Here is a 20,957-nt window from a genome sequence, read left to right as displayed (position 1 = left end):
TTTCTTTTTTCTTTTTTTTTACAGTACTCACTATCTTGTCCGTCCACTGAGAACACACTTTCGTTGTACACCCTTACCATGACAAAAAGCCACTTTATCATTATCTGCATTGATAGTTTCCTTCTACTTTTGTATCAAGGAAGACTTGGCTTGAACTGGGTATGTGTACATTTGAAACCACATGGATTGTGGGTAGTTAAAGGTATTTTTTGTTTAATCCTAATCAAGATATGCTCCATAATTATATAGATCTACATGTATAGATGTTTGTTTGTGTTGTATGCTCATCTGAGACAGTAACAATGCTCTTTGTTTTACTCTCTGTCTCCTGATACACAAAAGATGAGAGATCTATGCAATTTAGCATTTCCATACTTTGGGTCTTTCTCGGAAATTTTGAATATGTGTGCAATGCAATTTACAAAACAACAACAAACAAACAAACAAAACAAACAAACAAACACTGTTAATTAGTTTGATCAACAAGTATTTCAACTTAATCGTAGTTATCAAGATGTTCCATGCTACCTTTCAATTAAATCACAAATAAACATCAGAAAATAAAATCAACAAATCAATCCTCATGAAATTGTAAAGCTCACATACAGTCACACTATATGTGTCTGTTACAGATGAACACTTTTAAACAAGTTACTTAATTATTACAGAGCAGAAGTTTCTTTATGAGTGTTTCGGAAGAGGGTTATGACCTTGCTTTGCATTTAATTAGTGTGTTCTTCTTTACCGAGTGCGTGATTTGTAAAACTTTAAAAAAAACATGTTTTTTTTTTTTTGTTACGGACATACATGGCCCAATGGGCTGAAATTAACGATTAGTACAGAGTAATTACACAGGTAAAATTGATTGTCACTGACAAATGTTTGTTCACTTATCTAAACTCTTCATACACAAAACCAAGAGTGATAATTTCACATTTACTGAAGGAAAATCTGATGAAAACCATTAGAATAGCCTTTTGGAGATCAAAATGCACCTAACATTTTCTCTTGCTTGAAAAGGATTTTGTGATGTATGCCAGGTTCGCTTTTTGGCAAACCTGGCAACCAGGTTCGCTTTTTGGCGAACCTGGCTGCCAGGTTCGCTTTTGGTGAACCCGGCTTTGGCGAACCTGGCGGCCAGGTTCGCTTTTTGGCGAACCTGGCGGACAGGTTCGCTTTTTGGCGAACCTGGCGGACAGGTTCGCTTTTTGGCGAACCTGGCTGCCAAGTTCGCTTTTTGGCGAACCTGGCTGCCAAGTTCGCTTTTTGGCGAACCTGGCCGCCAGGTTCGCTTTTTGGCGAACCTGGCTGCCAGGTTCGCTTTTGGTGAACCCGGCTTTGGCGAACCTGGCGGCCAGGTTCGCTTTTTGGCGAACCTGGCGGACAGGTTCGCTTTTTGGCGAACCTGGCGGACAGGTTCGCTTTTTGGCGAACCTGGCTGCCAAGTTCGCTTTTTGGCGAACCTGGCTGCCAAGTTCGCTTTTTGGCGAACCTGGCCGCCAGGTTCGCTTTTTGGCGAACCTGGCGGCCAGGTTCGCTTTTTGGCGAACCTGGCGGCCAGGTTCGCTTTTTGGCGAACCCGGCTTTGGCGAACCTGGCGGCCAGGTTCGCTTTTTGGCGAACCTGGCAGACACAGGTTCGCTTTTTGGCGAACCTGGCGGACAGGTTCGCTTTTTGGCGAACCTGGCGGACAGGTTCGCTTTTTGGCGAACCTGGCGGACAGGTTCGCTTTTTTGCGAACCTGGCTGCCAGGTTCGCTTTTTGGCGAACCTGGCGGACAGGTTCGCTTTTTGGCGAACCTGGCTGCCAGGTTCGCTTTTTGGCGAACCTGGCGGCCAGGTTCGCTTTTTGGCGAACCCGGCTTTGGCGAACCTGGCGGCCAGGTTCGCTTTTTGGCGAACCTGGCAGACACAGGTTCGCTTTTTGGCGAACCTGGCGGACAGGTTCGCTTTTTGGCGAACCTGGCGGACAGGTTCGCTTTTTGGCGAACCTGGCGGACAGGTTCGCTTTTTTGCGAACCTGGCTGCCAGGTTCGCTTTTTGGCGAACCTGGCGGACAGGTTCGCTTTTTGGCGAACCTGGCTGCCAGGTTCGCTTTTTGGCGAACCTGGCGGCCAGGTTCGCTTTTTGGCGAACCTGGCGGCCAGGTTCGCTTTTTGGCGAACCTGGCGGCCAGGTTCGCTTTTTGGCGAACCTGGCGGACAGGTTCGCTTTTTGGCGAACCTGGCGGACAGGTTCGCTTTTTTGCGAACCTGGCGGCAAGGTTCGCTTTATGGCGAACCCGGCTGCCAAGTTCGCTTTTTGGCGAACCTGGCGGACAGGTTCGCTTTTTGGCGAACCTGGCTGCCAGGTTCGCTTTTTGGCGAACCTGGCTGCCAGGTTCGCTTTTTGGCGAACCTGGCGGCCAGGTTCGCTTTTTGGCGAACCCGGCTTTGGCGAACCTGGCGGCCAGGTTCGCTTTTTGGCGAACCTGGCGGACAGGTTCGCTCTTTGGCGAACCTGGCGGACAGGTTCGCTTTTTGGCGAACCTGGCGGACAGGTTCGCTTTTTTGCGAACCTGGCTGCCAGGTTCGCTTTTTGGCAAACCTGGCGGACAGGTTCGCTTTTTGGCGAACCTGGCTGCCAAGTTCGCTTTTTGGCGAACCTGGCAGCCAGGTTTGCTTTGTGGCGAACCTGGCGGCCAGGTTTGCTTTGTGGCGAACCTGGCTGCCAGGTTCGCTTTTTGACGAACCTGGCAGCCAGGTTTGCTTTTTGGCAAACCCGGCAGTCAGGTTCGCTTTTTGGCAAACCTGGCAGCCAGGTTCGCTTTTTGGCAAACCTGGCAGCCAGGTTCGCTTTTTGGCGAACCTGGCAGGGCAGCCAAGGTGTGCTTTTTGGCGAACCTGGGAGCAGCGTTTTCAGTAGAAAATACCATTTTTTGCACATTGATGGATCAATTTTTAACAAATTTTTCCCAAAATCGAGTGCTTTTTTGTAGACTGTTTCGGAAAGTCTCTTTTTATTTTGGACTGGGTTAGTAATTTGTAAATTATATATTTATTTGAAATGCTTTATACCTGGTGATCTCTGGTTTCAGTGGGCATTCAGTCAGTCAACTCAAATATTTTCAGCTATGGGAGAGACTACAGCTGTTCCTTGTAGTTAGTCAATTGAGTAAAGATAAAATATTAACACCACATAAGTGAGCACTACGCATGACTTGAAGCAAGGCCACCTATAGTTGGTAGAAGTGTGCTACTGAAAGTCACTCCTTACAGTCAACCTTGCCTACAATCGAATCTGTTTGGGTTGAAGTAATAGCTTCAATTTAGAGAAAAATTTGACTTATGAGGGGTTAAAAATCAAAAGAATATAAAGATGAGAGGACTTAAAAAGACCTTCAACTTAGTCTGATATTATTCAATTGATACGAGGTTGATTTATTAAAGTAAGGTTGACTGTGCTACAGTCATGCACTGAAAAGATTTAAAGCATCCTACTTCCTCTAATAGCACCTGGCAATTATAGAATTGTTGACCTATACCCTGATAAAGTCACCAAGAATAAAGCCACCCCCCCCCCAAAAAAAAAAAAAAATAATAATAATAAGTTAATAAACTGAAATAGATTAATTGATAAAAAAAATAGAATAAAAACAAAGCTGCAATATTAGTTCATTTGTTCTTTTAATAGACTTTGTGCAAGCTCAAAATGTTGATTAACATGGTGACTGGCTCTCTTTACATTTCTGATGTTTTTTTTTTTTTTGTTTTTTTTTCTGGAAATGAAGGCAAGCAAAGTGGATCATGAGAGAGCTCTGATTGTAGAGTATTCAAGATTACAATCATTAGGCAGTCGATGATTGGTCATTTTGTGAGGGGTATAAAATGAATGGGTCAAGTTTTTCATAAACAAAAATTATGTACACCCATCCTGTAGCACTGTAGTCTGCAGCTTGTATTGTGGACACCAGATCAAAAGTACTCATATCTGTGCAATTTGTATCTCCCTGAGACAGAAATCAGCATTATATTTGGGTTCATCCAAACTGTCATTGTGCAGGGATAGATAATTAAACAACAGGGTGAAAATGAATGCAGAAATCTGTAATTGACCTGTTTGGAAGCCGTAGGGAAAGGGGAGGGGAGGATTTAGAAATGGACTTTGATAATTCAAAGTCAGTCTATTATCAAGGGAGGGAGGTTAAAACGGGTAATTAGCCGATGTGAGAAGTGTATTTGTTCAGGGCAATTATGATGACACATCCAGTCGTAATGCAAGACAGTCCATTGATATGACAGGAAGAAGTTGTCAGCCATATTTTACCACTAGTGAGATGAGGTACATGTGTATATTAACACTGTGGGTTGATCATGCAAGGTGACATTTCGTGACAAATTGTAAACTGCTTGCGTGTATTATTTAAAGTGATGCTTTGCTTTTGAACTGCTGCACCTCACATTTACCAAACCCTTTGAATGTATTTACATTAATTATTATTTTTCACTTCAGTATTAAGTAGTTTGGTGTGTGTTGGTTATTTTGCTTTGATGGCTGCTGGTACTTTTGTGCTTTTTCCTGTTTGATGTTGAGCTGTTCAATCTAGGGTTCCATGTATAAAATTAACATTAATTGCCTTTAAATGTATTTAACTTAATGAAAATTGAATTAGTGAAAAAAGCAGAAGACCAGTGAAGAAGGAGGGAGAAGAAATAAAAAAGGAAAAACCTTGAGTCATCTGCTAATTTCAATTTTTCATTGGCGCATCCTTTAGCAGTGGTTCTGCAGTATTTTTTGCTTTTACTGTAAGCCAGTTTTCATACCTGTTGCTTTACATGAAAAGAATGAAGTGTTTCAGAAACTTAATAGTAATATACAACAGCAGAAAGACCAGCAGATGATGAGACATTATTTGATGACTTATCAAATCAATTCGTAATCTCTCCTGTGCAGGATTGATTGCTTGTTTTGCATTCACAAAGATGTATACCATAGACTGTGGTAATGCGACAGGTGTAGAAATCACATGACATGCGTACCACCTGACCTGCATTGGATTTTACTTTATATGCCAACATGCAGTTGCTCTTGTGGATGTTTTAGTGTTTGGTGAAAGTAACAATCGGTATCTTCTGTTTTAATTTCTTAGTATTTAATTGAAATGTATTCACTTGTCCATTAATTCAGTAATATATATACTGCAGTTCATTGATACGGTATTAACATTATACACAAGTGTACCAGTATATCAATCTTGTATCAAACAGCCATATGACTGCTGCTTGCAACAAAGTGTATTGTGTTGTATACTTCTTCTCTAACCATATGCAGTAGTAAATAATGGTTAAAAAAATCTATCCTTTTATCTCATATGCAAAATGTATCAACATACCCATACATCTGAGAATCTTTTCCATGTGTCTAAAGTCCCATACTTTTCGTTTATCTACCTTTTTGGTAATTTCTGAATTATTACAGCAAGTCCTCTTTTCCTCCCAACCTCCCAGCACTTGCAACAAGCAGCACTGATCATGAGCTGCTGTTGTCTGTGTTGTTTATTCCTCCATCTAATGTTCTGTCTATAAAACTGACCTTCATTCCAGACTCTGTGACATCTGACTCCACACATTGTTGAGGCAACCTGACCTGGTCTTGAAGACTGGACAGTCCTACCTCCATGTATCTGATCTGCAACTGGTGCAACCTTTCTCCGTGTGACCCCAGCACCATGGTTACGGCTTCAGCCAGAGGAAAAAGTTGTTCCTGTCTTTGTCTTTGTCTTTTTTGGAGGGGTGTTGGGGGGGGGGGGGGTGGGGAAGAGAGATGACAGCACAGATTTTTTAATTTTTTTTTTTCTGCAACCATAGAAAGGAATTCCATCGCCAGATGGAAGTACTGTTAAAGTAGAAATGTTCATGCGAGTAATTTTTTGCATTCAATCAGGTTAAATGAAATTTGCGTGTTTTGATAGTAGAATCAAAGATAGACAACACATTCCAAACCACGAGCGAAAAGAGTTATTTGCGCACTTTTATTTTCGCGCTACTTTCATCTTGAGTGAAAATTTCCACTTTTACAGTTGCTTTGCAGAGCTTAGCTTTATCACCTGCCTATAGCAAGACATTAAACATCTACGCCTGGAGAAAATTGCAGAAATGCCATGCTTTGTGACTGAACATTTAGTTCTAACTTACAGGTAATGATGTCTTGAAGAACAGTGGAGGGCAAGCTGTCTATTATTATCATGGATTATATTTCATGATATGCTCAGCTCGCAAAGGAAAGATCTATACCCATTGTGTATTGAAACACTGCTGTGCCCTGTTTGGAATTGTGATATCACATTGGCAAAGGCTTAGCTGAAATTTTTATTGCAAAAGTTACGTAGTTATCAAACATTTCACAATGTGTGTGTTAATTGTTACCTTCGTTTGATGTAATCTCTGCTACTTAACAATGCAAAATCTTGTATTTGCTTGTAAGAAGCTATTCCCCATTGTTAAAAAAAAAAGTATTCACATCATGTTTCATGTAGACTTCATGTACATTGTATCAGTGGCCTTATGCATTTAAGTATCTAAAAATGTTTGTGCAAGGAATTGTGACTTTTGTTAAACACACACAAACATGTTCATGCATACACACACAAACAAATAATAAACAATACATTAAAACTGTGTGGGTAAATGCTGTGGAGTTTGAAAATCATTTTTGATTTTATGTATTTTACAGAGTGCAGGATTAGTTTGAAATATTTGCCCACATTGAATGAGACACTTTTTCATGCAGAGCATCCCTGACAACCTTGATGAGAATGAAAAGATATCAACATACATGTACAGCCTTTTGAGTGCAGCAAGAAGCAATACAGCTGACTGTGTGCTGTGCTGTGTCAGTACCTATACATGCTTCTATAGTTTGAACCACTTTAAAGCACATGCATACATAAACACACACAAACTTGTGATGACTGCTGTTGGTTTTCAAGTAAATGTAATGTTCAGACAACCTTACCCTCAAATGTAAGATCTTTCCAAAACAGCTACTCAAAAAGACCAGTACTTTACCATATGAGCAGAACTGTTATTACAGATAGTTGGTGTGTTATATCGTCGCTGGGGTGACAAGACCTTGTATCTGCAATTTTGGTAATAATGACTTTTTTTGATTAATGGTCAAATAATGGGTTAAGTGATGTGCTGTCCAAATTCCAACTGTCTTACTCCAAAAATGAAGCCACCACGGCATGTCAAAGGAAAGGCTATCCCATTCGCCACAGTGCTTTGGCCACCATGTTTTTTGGCTCTCCTGAACATTTGACATTTTGTAGATACGAAGTCTTATCGCCTCAGCGATGATATATATGTTGTAAACTCTCATGTTTTTGACCAGGGCAAGTACTTCTGATTGGAATTTTTCTGTTTTGCACAATGACGTGAAAACAAGGCATGTTTTCTGAGGGAAATTTGATAATTACTAGTGTGCAGAATTTACCATGCCCAAAGCATTCAATGTACATAAGAGTTTGTTGATGTTTTTTACTCTTGTAAATGTTTTCAACCCATTGTCCTTTCTTGGAATTTAACATACCAGTATACAGTTGTTGGTTAGAGTACCACTTAATGGTTGAATTAAGAAAAAAAAAATCTGTCTTTGTCCACAATTTTTGTTGGTATTTTGATTAGTATGGCATTCCCGTAGTATGCCTCTGTATGTGATGGCAAATATTTCTAGATATCTCTACTCTTGACTATAATGTATTGCATTCCAGCTTTGAAATTGAAGATATTTGAATTTCTTCTGTCGTATCAACTCAAGTACTGCTTTTGTGAATGAGCTGAATTCTGATTCTGATCCTATAGATTTGTAAGTAATGCGATGAATGTAAAAAAAAAAATCATGCTTTGCCTTTTTTTTTTTTTGCTCTTTTTTTTTTTTTTTTTTTTTTTTGCTGCTGTTCAGTTCCTGTGTTATTGTGTCTGCTCTATTCAGTGAATGTATTCCAAAGTTTCCATCCACTTTTAGTGTTGTCAGTAGACAAAATAGTCCATGAAAAGTAGCACAAATTAGCTCCATGTGTCGTGCAGAAATTACTGCAGGGCAGTTTGTCAGTATCTCATTCAGTAACATATGAAATATGTTCCTATGAATTATGTGTTTCTGTCATGAAATGATTATGTGAAAGAAAAATCAGGTTGAAACTTAATCTGCAGGAGTTTTCTTTTTAAAAAAGTTTCAAGTCAGGATTTTATGAAATTCATATCAGTCACATGTCAAATGTATACCAGTGTATTCAAGTCATATGCAAAGTTATTATTTTTGGTGAAAAAAAAAAGAGGAAAGATAGGCAATGATATCTTGAGATTTTTATAGTGTTTAATAATGCCCTTGTGCCTCTAGCCTTGAGTTAATCACCTTGTGTAATCTACCATGAAAGGTGCATCAAAATATTCTGAAATGACGCTGCATAGAATGTTAATTATGTATGTTTGATAATATATGATGTAGGTTGTGAATTTAGGAGATATCAAACTCTTGAATATGAGCGTAAATGGTGTCACCATTTTTATCTTTTTTTCATTCAGTACAGTCTTGCATGATTCGTAGTTAGGCAAAAATCATTCTTGTTCTCCAATTAGCCAGTAGGGAAAGAGCATTTTCAAAATTGGGAGGAAAAGCTGATAATATTTTATTCATTCTGGTTTTTGTAGGGTCATATTTATGGGAATTAATTCATGCCCAGACATCCAAATTAACAACTATCAAAGAGTATATTTTGTGCAAATTGCCGTTGGTACGGTATTCTTACTATTGGTTACTCATAAGCAAGGGTATTTGACAATAGGTTTCTGTTGGTCAGTGTGAAATTCATAGTACAGAATTTGAAGTCTACATTTCTTTCAAATTCATGGCTTGTTTCGACCATGTCAAAGCAGTAATCCAAAATGTATGATCCACAATGTATTCTTATACCACTTCGAAACCAAGTTATTCAAGGAGTATTAATCTGTTGTTTGGTAACTTTACCATTTTGAAGTTTAGCACAACCAATATTTATTCTACAAGTATGTAGTCTGGTTTCTTGACAGTCCTTGCAACCGCTGATAGTAGATTGTAATTACGTGAATATAGATCCTTCTGTTGCTACAATAGATTCTACTGAAATTTGATAGGAAAGATATAGTGCTCAGTCATAGCCGATCACTTTCTATTGAAGCATAATATTTCCCAACAGATGTCACTGTACTAGAAATTCTATAGATGAAGTCAGCAGGGCGCATTCTCTGCTCAAGTAGTATTCATGAAGGAATTAAGCATTTTATGCATTCTAGATATACATTGCATTAAGAGCAAATTAGCTGGATATGTTAAACCTACATACAAGGTAATTCATCCTTTGACCACACAGATACCCAGTTGGTCATGTACAAAATCTATTGGAATAGCAGTAACTAGTAGGGAAATAGTTAAACCAGCCACATGTTGTGCTGCATAGTGCTGCATAGTATGTGATAGTGCTATGTTGCACCAGTCAAGTATAAGGAGGGATATAGATGATACAGTGTCCTGATTATCCTGACTACGGAAACCTGTTAGATATCCTGCAGGGTTTATGGGAAATTAAAAGGCTTGTATGGATTTGGTTAAGTTGAATATTGCAGACTTTTTACTAATGCCCTTCACCCATCAAACTAGATTTACCCGTAGAATACATAGAACAGTCAACTCTACACAAGTTAAAAGCTGCATTTCCAAGTTGAATTTTCCTTATGTTGAGGTAAATTCTAAGACCAGTTGAAGAAAAGTGCACAGTTATTATATCATATAACTTGAATCTTGCTAAAAAGTAGAAGCTCTTCATCTACTTAGTGTCCCAGCAGATTAAAGTAGTGCCGAGTTGACAGGACTGAGATTGCAACCAACTTGTTGCTGAGATTGGTAGGAGCGGCTGACGTGGCACAGTGTTCAAAATCTGGGTACTGTAGATTGTATGGGGGGAAAATGGGCTAGATAGAGCTAGTTTGCGTGATTAGCAACAAGTTATTTTAATACAGAGTTATCGCTTTTCAACACACTGACATGGGATCGTATAAAGGAGTGTAGTCATGTGGTTTGTGTCGAAATGGGCCGTGTATCTTTGGAAGTGCATATGCTGGAAGTGTGGAGCATTATTCACGAGAAAGTCGTGCACAAAACTACCATTTTGTCAAGAGGTTTGAAAATGGTACAAATATATTGATGCCATCTGACATTGTTGAGTAGAGTTTGAAGATCACCCAGATCAAGTCAATGCATTGTTTTCAGAATGCTTTTGTTCAGCACTCAGCTGAATCATGATGTGTATTTGCTATCTTTTTTAGTAAAGTTAAACTTTGCATAAATTTACCATTATAGAAACTTCCCTATGCATTTTCTTAAGTTCAGAAAAAGTTGTTTGTCTGGTACTTATGTGTGAAACTTGTTTGTTTTCCTTAAGAAAGGAAGAAAGTAGCAGGCTTTTATCACTTACAATATATGAAATCTTGTATCATTTGCAGTGTAGAAAGTACTGTATGTGTATCAAACAGTAGTGTGTGTATGTTTGATGCAAGAATTCTATACAAATATGTGGATGATACCTAAAGCCAGTATATCCCGGAATGGATTGGTGTGAAAGTGACCATGATTGAATCTTGAATGCGAGTTTGGAGTGATTTGATGCTGAAATATATTGGCCCAAATAGTTGCAGCCGTCATGTACTCACGTATGTGCATTTTATCCTTGTGTGTAGGTGTGTCATTCAACTATGCTTTGCTGTTAATGTGAGACTATTAGTACAGTACTCCATTTTTGTATATATATATGAATTTTGTTTCTCTCAGAACCCTTTAAAGTTAGAATGTACAACAGCGAAACAATGTCAAGTATCAGAACGATGTAATTGACCTTAGAATTATGTTTTATCACGTATCATCACTTGTACCTTGAGAATGTTGCAGTTTGTTTATGGAAATTCCCAAACATTGTATTTATGTCTTTTTGTGTTCAGAAGAGTCGACTCCATGTTCACCAAATGTCTCATTATGCAGTGTGGTCATCTTTGCAGTCAACGTTACGTGTAGCGTAAAACCAAAAACATGTTGGCATGAAACTTCCGCATATTGCCGATGATGAAAAAATTCTGAGTGTATAACATAATTTTATACCAAATTGTGCAGACGAAAACTTCAGCGTGCATTCTTGCAAATCGTGGCTCCATGCAAAATTTGCCAGAGTTTCATGCACACAGAAATTTCAGGTTTTACAGTATACCCACTATTTGGCATTTTTCTTCTTATGGCTGTGATTGAAGAGTTTGCCCCAAAGGTAATTTTTTTAAACAGTCTTAATTTGAGTAGCAGATGACAAAACTTCTTGCACAGTAGACAAAATGTGTGTTCTGTGCACATGTTGTTTTGGCAAAATAAATCACATTATAGTATCTTTGAAAGAGCTGAGAAAAATGAAAGATTTAAGAATTGAGATTTGTTTGAAAAATGAGTGAATAAGACAATTCATTATTAATCATTTGAAATCCTTGAATGTGCAGATTTCAAACGAGAGAAAAAAAACAACAACAACTGGAAACCATATGAGGCTTTTGTGATGAACCAAGCACATTTTAGAAAGTTATTCCAATAGAATTTAGGCGTCTGGTCGTGATGCCAGACAGGACTGACCATACCAATAGGACATTGTATTCATTGACTGACTGATAGCCAGTTGGTTTTAATTCATCTGTCACTTGTCCCGTTTTTCTCAAATTTTCCTCATGTTGTAATTTGTTTCAATTCTAGGTAATGTCTATATAAAGGGATGATTATAACCATTGAAATGAAGGTGCCATAGTGAATATATTTTGATTTTGTGTAGTATTACAGTAAATGAGGTGCAAGGTACGGTACATGACACATTTTGTATTCATCATCATATGATCCTCTGGATAGCTTTTGTGTTTGTATTTGTTTTTATGTGTGTTTGTTTAATTGTTTTGTTTATGTTCATTAAAGGTACATGGTCCCTGTGTCTTAGTCAAATGCGTACGAGGGCGCACGGCGCAAGTTTCCTATAGAGACCTACGCTATTGACTCCTCTTTGGCGCTTAGCTTTGGCCCACTTTCCCGAGTCCGAAGAAGTCCGATTCACTGTAGTCAGTGGTCCGATCACAGTTCGCGCGGCTTATGATTCGGCTGAGGGGGATGACAGCTTCAGCAAACTTCTTTTGTGATGTCATAATAAGAAGCACATATGCACGCACCCTGGCAATACTACAGACTGCGCGATGCGCAGAGAAGACAATGAAGGCAACGTTACTTAGCAACACCTACGCACTTTACTCTTGATGACAGCTCAACTTCGGTAATCTTCGTATCAATGCTAACAGTGATCGGCAGTATTATCAACAGTGCCCTCTACACTACCGGGACTATGCACCTTTAATGTACCTCCTGCTGTACAGTGTAGTGATGACACCCACCTCCCCCCCCCCCCCCTTCTATTTGAGTGGATGTTCATTCTTTAGACAAATACTGTTATCCTGTTATCCATTCACAGAAAGAGACAGACTAGATATTGAAATGTATTAAGTTTTCAAACAAAAGAGAGAGAGAGGATTGTGTGATTGAAAACTGTACTGTATGGACAGTTAGCCTTGTCCTTAATGTCTACAGAGAACAGTGTTATTCAAGGTTCTTTTCTTTATGCAATCTATGTATTTTTTTTCCAGTAATAAAAATAATGGTATGGTATAGTGTTGGTAACAAACTATCTCGTATTGAAGAAAGAAAATGTCTCAACTTTTCACTAAAGTCTAAGACTGCAAGCACAGATACATGTATGGGTATAAAGGACTATTATACACTGCAGATGACCCTATTTCCTTGCGGAAAATAAAGTCAATCTGTCAAATATTAGTGTATTACCAGTCTTTTCGTTTTGTTTGTTTGTTTGTTTGTTTGTTTTTTATGAACCAGAACAGTCACAATTGTGTGTCATCTGTATCAGAGTTTTGGAGTAAAAGGTAAACTTAGGATTCTTGACTTTTGGGTTTTCGGTAATGGTAGCATTCCTGAGGGATGATCATCCAAACATGAGGGAGGTGTGTGTGGAAATACTGTTAGTAATTTAGCATGGCTTTATCATATGTTGTTGATTTCGACCCATTAATCGTAAACAAAGAGCTACATGTATTATCTCCTGAAAGTTGTATTTAGTGGGCAAAGATTTCTGGTGTTTGAAAAGTTTTCTTTTTGTCTCCATAATTTCAAAGTTGGTTGACAGATTCTCTGTGCAGTATATGAGGAATTTTTGTACGTACGTACTTGTGAATGACCAAAAGAAAGCAAGAACCATGTGCCTATTTGGCTTCTTATTATGGTGTTCAAAACTTGTATTCAGTATACTATTCTGTAAATGTGTTGATAATGTGACCAACAGCTAAGCTGTGAGAAAATAATTGCATTTTGGATTCTGAATCATTAGATCTTACATATTTCAAGGCTTATGCATGTATATGTGTATATCAAAGGGGGAGTAATGTTAACTTTTTACCGTACTTCTCAATAGTTTGAAGTAAAGACACCATGTGTATTGTACAGTTTAGATACATTTTACATGTACAATGTACTATTTTTTTGTGAAGTAGAACTATAGAACTATTGCCGCATTTCCTGAGAAGTGACCAAAGTCTTTTTCCCGACTTCATGTTTTTGATTGATCTTTTTGTACCTGTAACATAATTCTGAGAGTACTTTATCATGTTTACAAATATGGAGCTATATAACTGCAATAAAGTGTTAATTGGTGCATATTCTTTTGTTTGCACAATCAGCACAATTTTTGTTTGGTTTTCAGTTATATTTTTGTGTTGTCATAGGATAAAGAAAAGTATTCTGAATAGATTGTGTGTGTGTGTGTGTGTGTGTGTGTGTGTGTGTGTGTGTGTGTGTGTGTGTGTGTGTGTACAGATGAACAGAATGGTAAAAGTTTCATCTATCAAAATCAAACAGATGAGAAAATATGGAATCTTAAAGGACAAGTTCACCTTCATTACATAAGGATTGAGAGAATGCAGCAATATTAGTAGAACACATCATTGAAAGTTTGAGGAAAATTGGACAATCCGTTCAAAAGTTATGAATTTTTGAAGTTTTTGTGCAATCACCGCTGGATGAGAAGACTACTGCAGTGTATGCATGATGTCACATGCGTACAACAATATAAGGAAAATATAAAGAGAATTTCACAAAATTTCATCTTTTGAAAAAAGTACACATTCCCTTGACTTGTTACTGACATATGTTATGGGTAATATTATTCCCATTGCCTTTAGAAAGAGGCAAGTCAAGTGCTCTTTTATTATGCGAAAAAAAAAGTGAAAATATGTTGAATTTTCTTTACATTTTCATTATACTGTTGTACTCATATGACATCACGAGCCTTAGTAGTCTCCTCATCCAGCGGTTCCAACACAAAAATGTTAAAAATTCATAACTTTTGCATCGATTGGCCAATTTTCCTCAAACTTTCATTGATGTGTTCTACTAATATTGCTGCATTCTTTCAATCCTTATGTTAGTGAAGGTGAACTTGTCCTTTAAAGTTTCAGGTTCCCCCCAAATAGCACCCAGTAAAAGAACACATATGAAGTTGAAGAGGCAATTTCAGTGCCACATATTAAATTATAAAATGGGCTTTAGAATCTCTGCAATCTGATTGGTCAGTTGTCATGCATTGATTTTTACTGATCCACACTGAACCATGCATCCGGTAAAAACCGAACGCATGGCCATGTGTCCGGTAAAATCCCAATGCGTGGCTCAAGTCTTGTATATAGTCAGTGTACCGGATGCATGATGGGGAAAATGGTTGTATTTCATGAATTTACGGGCCCATTTTAGAACACAAATGATGCACAGGCCTATTTCGTGGATCAGTGAGAATTGGATGCTCTCGTTTAACTTTGGAACAATCTAAAACCCACGAGCGCAGCGAATGAGTTTAAACAGTTCCAAAGTTAAACTCGTGCATCCAATTCTCACCGATCCACTTTGTCCTGTGCATCATTTGTATACTGACAGTACACTAACTAGTTTGAATAGAAAAATATAGAAATGATGTGCTTCTGTGATGATTTAGCTATACAACCTGTTTTCTCTATTCATCAATGTGAGGCTATTATATGACTTCAGTGTCATGATGCAAAGGATATATTGTATAACTGGATCAATTTTGTAGAAAAATAGGAATTGAAGGGGGGAAGTACCATTGACCTTGATCTCCTCCCCCCATCCCCCACCCTGAAAAACATTCTGCAGTCCCTAATATCAACACACACCACACACTCCACATCAACAGATGTCTTGAAAAGTCTACTAGAATAAGGCACAACACACAAAATTGTGGTATGTATACACTATACTGCTTTCTTTGATTGTCACAATATTTTACTCTGTATTACATACAAAAATATACTGCATATGAGGGAACAATATCATGTCCATGCAGAGACAAGGAGTGTATCAACTAGAAAAGAGTATATTCACACTTGAAAGGTTACTACACTGAAATACAGTATACCATCGTTATATCTCACATGTTTAATATTGCAAGAAGTCCAATGACAGAAATTATTCCTCATCAGAATATATGAGCAGATAATGATTGATTGGGGTCAATGACTGAGGATACTCGATCTATTTGTGCACATATAAAAAGATGTTGATATATTGATGGAATCACAGAAGATAGGGATATACAAAAGAATGTAGGGACATTGCGCCTAATTCACAAGGTAAAGTGACAAGCACTGGAGTTGATCAGTTATCTTGGAGACCCATGAGGTGTACCCGGTAATAAATAATCCTTTGCGATACTACCCATCATGTTTGGTTTCCTTGGTCCTTCCTCATAGCATGTACATACAGCTACAGTACTAATACTCGGTACTTTGGTGCTCAAACTATCATTTGTGATGGTGTAATATCTAAGCCCTGCCATCATTATTTTCTCATAATGTATGCTTTGCAAATAATTCAAGTAGGCGGTCCCAGCCAATCTCACATCAAGTGCTCAATTATCATCTCTTCAAATGGTGGTCAACGAATCATGTACCACAGTCTCGGCGGTCTTGCATCTAACCCTTTCTGTGCCATACACTTTGGACAGTGTGTACAATGTTATGGGGTTTTCTGTGCCAATTGGCACACAAGGTACACAAGGGTCAATTAGACTGCACATAATTTTGCATTATTGAACAAAATGCCAAACAGCCTACAAGTCAACTGATGGATAATAAATCACAGAGACCAGGGAAATGCCAGGTACAGCATGCTAGGTTATTTTTCCTAAATTGGAGAGTTGACATTAGAATCATTATATGTATTTTCAATTTTCTAGCAGTACTTAAATCTCTCCAACCATACTCTGTATGAGGCATGAACAAACACAATGGTCTGAACTCATGAAGAGAGTACAAATTTGGGGCAAATTTGTTCTGCGTAAATACGATTGACAGATTGCGTATGCCAAAAGACGTCCAGTAACAAACGTGCATTGATACGCACATGCCAAAGGTACGCTTATAATTTTTAGACCCAGGTCTAAATTTGTACCACGGTCTAGGTTTAAACCAGGTTTAAACTACCTGTGAAAGCAGTGCTATCAAAACAAAGAAAAAAATGATCCAGAAAAAAACTGTTCATATCTCAATTTCAGTTTTGCTTAATTTGCCAAATTTTGACGGTAGGTAGAGAAGAGATTACTCTGCCAGGTATAAAGACAAACATAAAAAAATAAATTGAATCAGTTAACCAAAATGACTATTTTGGTCTTTAACAGAGAATCCTAATCTTTGACTTTTTGTCGGTTTTGTCGCATTAAAGTTACAACAGCAAAATGGCCTTCAGCATCCTCCTCGATTATCCAGGCAAAGCATTTCATCCTGCAGAAAATAGTCCTGAACATACACACTGTAGCAGTTTGTATGTTGGTATACTAAAGTGCAGCTTGCATGAGTTGCAAATTACAATCAAGTCAATGGTTGCTGTAAAATGCATATCAAACTATGCAAATTGAATGTTAATCATGGCAACACTGTACCCATGATTCTGAATGGTCAGTTTGGAGTAACACTTTACTGCTTTTTAATTAGCAAGTGACTGTTCGATGTTGTACGTTAAGGGGCCCACTTTAAATTGATGACTGCCATTATAATGTATTTTATTTTTCATCATTCCAGTAGACCAATACTCAATACACAATTTCAATTACCATCACTTGTAAATACATGTATCACCAATAATATAACACACTTTCAAATAAAATGTACTTTCCACATGTTATACTCTTCATATGAAGTGTTCATATTCAGCATTCTTTACATTTACTCTTTATATTAAGATAGATATTCACTTGATTGCACAGGGAATACAAAATAGGGTCTCTCATGTTCACTGAGTAGGTATATCTTGTCTTGGTCTCTAAAACAAACAACTATACAAAACAGAAAATAAAGGATTGATTAAAATTTTCATTCCAATCCAAAGACAAAAATCTTTCACATGAAAACATTCAGTACACTTCTTTTCACAATAAAATATCAAAGAACCTTGAGCCAAGAACATCACACACAGACACACACCTTGAGGAAATAGATCAAAATTGATCTGGCCAACAGATACTAGAGTACCACTGTAAAACTTAACATATTATATCTAAGCATGACATATCAACATCCACATAGTGTAATACAAATTTACATCAAAGTAAAATTCCTGCATTTAGTTTTGAACTAGGCAGTCTACAAACTTTGGTCCAGCTGCTTGATGTGTACATCATCCTTTGCTTTGGCAAGTTCTTCTTGTACTGTAAAAGTGGATATTTTCGTGGGACTAATTTTTCGCGCTTGGCCAGGTAAGAAGAGTTTTGCGTGTTTTTAATTCCGCGGAATCAAGACATCACGCACAGGTACATATGGCAAGCAAAAATATTCACATGCTTTTATTTTCACGCTAGTTTCTGTCTGCGCGAAATGCACGAAAATTTCCACTGTTACAGTGCTGTATCTCTCCATCTCAGTGACATGGCTCAAGAAGAAGAACTCACATGAAAATTATGGTCTAAAAAACAAGTCCAGGGTGCCGTTTCATGAAAGTTATCTGCCCCGACAAGTTGTCAGTCTCTGACAATTTCACTTAAAATCCTTGGTTTTGATTGGCTGAGAAGCTCTGGTCATTGACTGTCACTATGGTGATTGTAAGAGACTGACAACTTTTCAGGGCTGACAAATTTCATGAAACAGTGCCCTGAAGCATCAGGGTCAACCATTGTAACACAGGAGAATCAAAGTCCAGGAAGTCATATAACTCTCTACCTGTAATTGGTCTCCCTTGGATGCAGAGATGAATGCTATCTTATTGCTACCAGTCCTTAACCCGTTGAAGACTAGTAATGAGTATACTCTGGCAGGTGTGTTTGGGAAATGCATGATATAGCAAAATTTGCTGGTCCTTAACCCACTGAGTACACGCTGATTTTGCTATAACATGCATTTCCCATAGACACCTGCCCCAGTATACTCATTACAGTACTAGTCTTCAGCAGGTTAACCCTATTCTAACTGGGGGGGGGTCAAATTGACCCCCCCCCCTCGACGTTTCGCGCCATGATTCCGCAACACGCAAAGATTTTGCCGCGTCGTTTCATGACTTTCTTCATTCGAGTCTCCCGCATATTTTGAGACCAAATTTGCGACGTCCGGGTACACCGTTCTGAAGTTATGCAATGTTTTGCATATGCATGTCAACCCGAAAAACGCTCGAATTCATGATTTCGTGTGCAAATCCAATGCAAACTGTGTTTTTTTGTGTAATTGATATAAATTAGATTATTTCAACTTTTAACCATTGAAATAAATCAATTCTAATGTAGATAAGCTTGAAAAAGTGCCTCCAACAAATTTTGGCCAAAAAACAATAGAAAACAAAAGATTGAAAAAACAATAAAATACATAAGAAATTAACAAAACAATAAAAAACAGAAGAAAATGATTTTGATTGCGCTATTTTTTTAACTAGAAAATTGTTTGATGTGTCTTGAGGAACTCTTGACACAAAAATTTAATAATCCTTCAGTCTTTTTGATGGAGTTATAGGTGAAAATATGATTTCATGCGTTAATTTGCATAATTAATTTATTAAAAAATATGAAATCAAAATTTTTCTATTGTATGACCATGTAATCTTGTAGTTGACATCCAGCTCTATGTTCAGGCAAAATTTTGCGGCGATCGCGCGATCGGCGGCCGAGATCTGAAGGGGGGGGGGGGTCAAATTGACCCCTCCCAGTAAAAACTTGGTCTCAAATAGCCCAGTTAGAATAGGGTTAATGGGTTGAGGACATGACACTGATAGCTCAAATATTTCTGGAGCTTGGCAGCCTGAAGAGGTCAGAGAAATACACAGCCCCGTCGCTGCATAGCAAGGTGTGCTGCGCAAGGCAGGATGCCACGCAAAGCACATTGTCTGGTCAGGCTAACACCTGCCCAGAGCAATCATAAATGGAAGACTAATTGATGTTGGGACATGGTCAAACTGCTAAAAGGCGAACAAAGAGCCCTCACAAGGTTCATGCTTACTGAGATTTATTTTAGACAATGCTGCACACTGGCACTTGTCTGATGGTCCCTGACCAGTAAAAATCGCTTTCGGACCAGTAACTTTTTCAGGAATGGACCAGAAAAAATGGAAAAACTGGGTACCTACTGGTCTGATAGAAAGGTCGGACCAGTAGAAAAGATAGGTTAGTGTGCAGCCCTGGTTTAGACAATGACAATCAAGTCTTATCTTTTATACGCATATATGACAAAAGTAAAAGTTTGTGGGAGAAAGCTATAAAATTCAAATTGGGGAAAAAATATGTTTTTTAAAAAGCGGGCGACTCAGCTAGAACAGGAGAAATTCAAACTCAAGCAGGGGAGCAGATTTTGATAAAGTGGCCTCTAAGCAGGAGAGTTGGATTACCTGGAAATGTCTGCTTGAGACAGGGTACTGGGTCACAGCAAGAGAAAAGATACTGGAATGTACCTCGGCATACACCATGGTAGCTAAGGGAAAGATTTTATGTCATTTCGTAGAGGAAATAAACAAAGCAGAGCATCTCATAAATCTTCTTGCAGCTTTTTTTTTCTGCACATCAGAAAAAAACAACAACATGGAGACATCTTTAAAACTTGTTAACACAAATGGAAAGAAAAAAATAAAGGATCCACCCTATCCTTCAAGCAACAGGCAAAATGAATGTAATTAGTTTAGAGGAAGTAAATGTCACATTATCTGGCGCTAAAATTCTGTTAAGTATATGTTTTATAGACCTTTTGCATTCATATCCAACAAGAGATAGTAGAAAGTGTTTTGTGAAAAACTTGTGGAAATGAATGGCCCCTTCAAATGGTGATAGTGTACCATTATACATATATTTGTATGACAATGCAACATTTTTTCAATGTTTTGTACTTGTCAAGGACAGTGAGGGCAGATAAATACAAATACAAATTCATGCAATCATCATCAACTGTAGGAGGAATAGACTCATAAAACAGATAATAGTACAAAAACACAGTGGCAAGTATAGTTGTTCATTTTTTCCTTCTAATTTTTGCCATGACATTGACATAGTTGAAGAACTATATCATTTTGTTGTTGCTTTTTCTTTTTCTTTTTGTATGTATTATGCCATGGAACCAGTACTAGACTTTTTCTGGAACCCTTGGTAGCCTGATATTGCTTTGGTCCTACACAATCTGTCAATACTTTGTCACATACTTCTACGGTAGCTCCACAAGGTGCTAGCCTAGGGCCAGGGTTTTTGTGCGTTATACAGTATATATAAAACTTGAGACACTACGGTAGGAACCGGAACAATAATGGCACATCGAGTGGAGTTGGCATCACACAATCGCT

The 20,957-nt window shown here is 38.1% G+C and overlaps 1 protein-coding gene across 2 annotated transcripts in view; it reads left to right on the top strand.

Annotated features, from left to right (window-relative positions):
* LOC140227150 (uncharacterized) overlaps nucleotides 1-5,740 on the top strand; it is a 40,743-nt gene extending 35,003 nt beyond the window's left edge. For both annotated transcript variants that reach the window (XM_072307582.1, XM_072307581.1), the window contains one exon: nucleotides 5,582-5,740. In XM_072307582.1, the coding sequence (XP_072163683.1) occupies nucleotides 5,582-5,590 (9 nt within the window). In that variant the 3' untranslated portion in view covers nucleotides 5,591-5,740. The remainder of the gene's footprint in view (nucleotides 1-5,581) is intronic.
* The last annotated feature ends 15,217 nt before the right edge of the window (nucleotides 5,741-20,957 follow it).

The sequence above is a fragment of the Diadema setosum genome, chromosome 4, assembly GCF_964275005.1.
Source record: "Diadema setosum chromosome 4, eeDiaSeto1, whole genome shotgun sequence".
Lineage (NCBI taxonomy): Eukaryota > Metazoa > Echinodermata > Echinoidea > Diadematoida > Diadematidae > Diadema > Diadema setosum.
The sequence above is the reverse complement of the archived record's forward strand: the minus strand, read 5'-3'. Positions and strand labels throughout refer to the sequence as shown.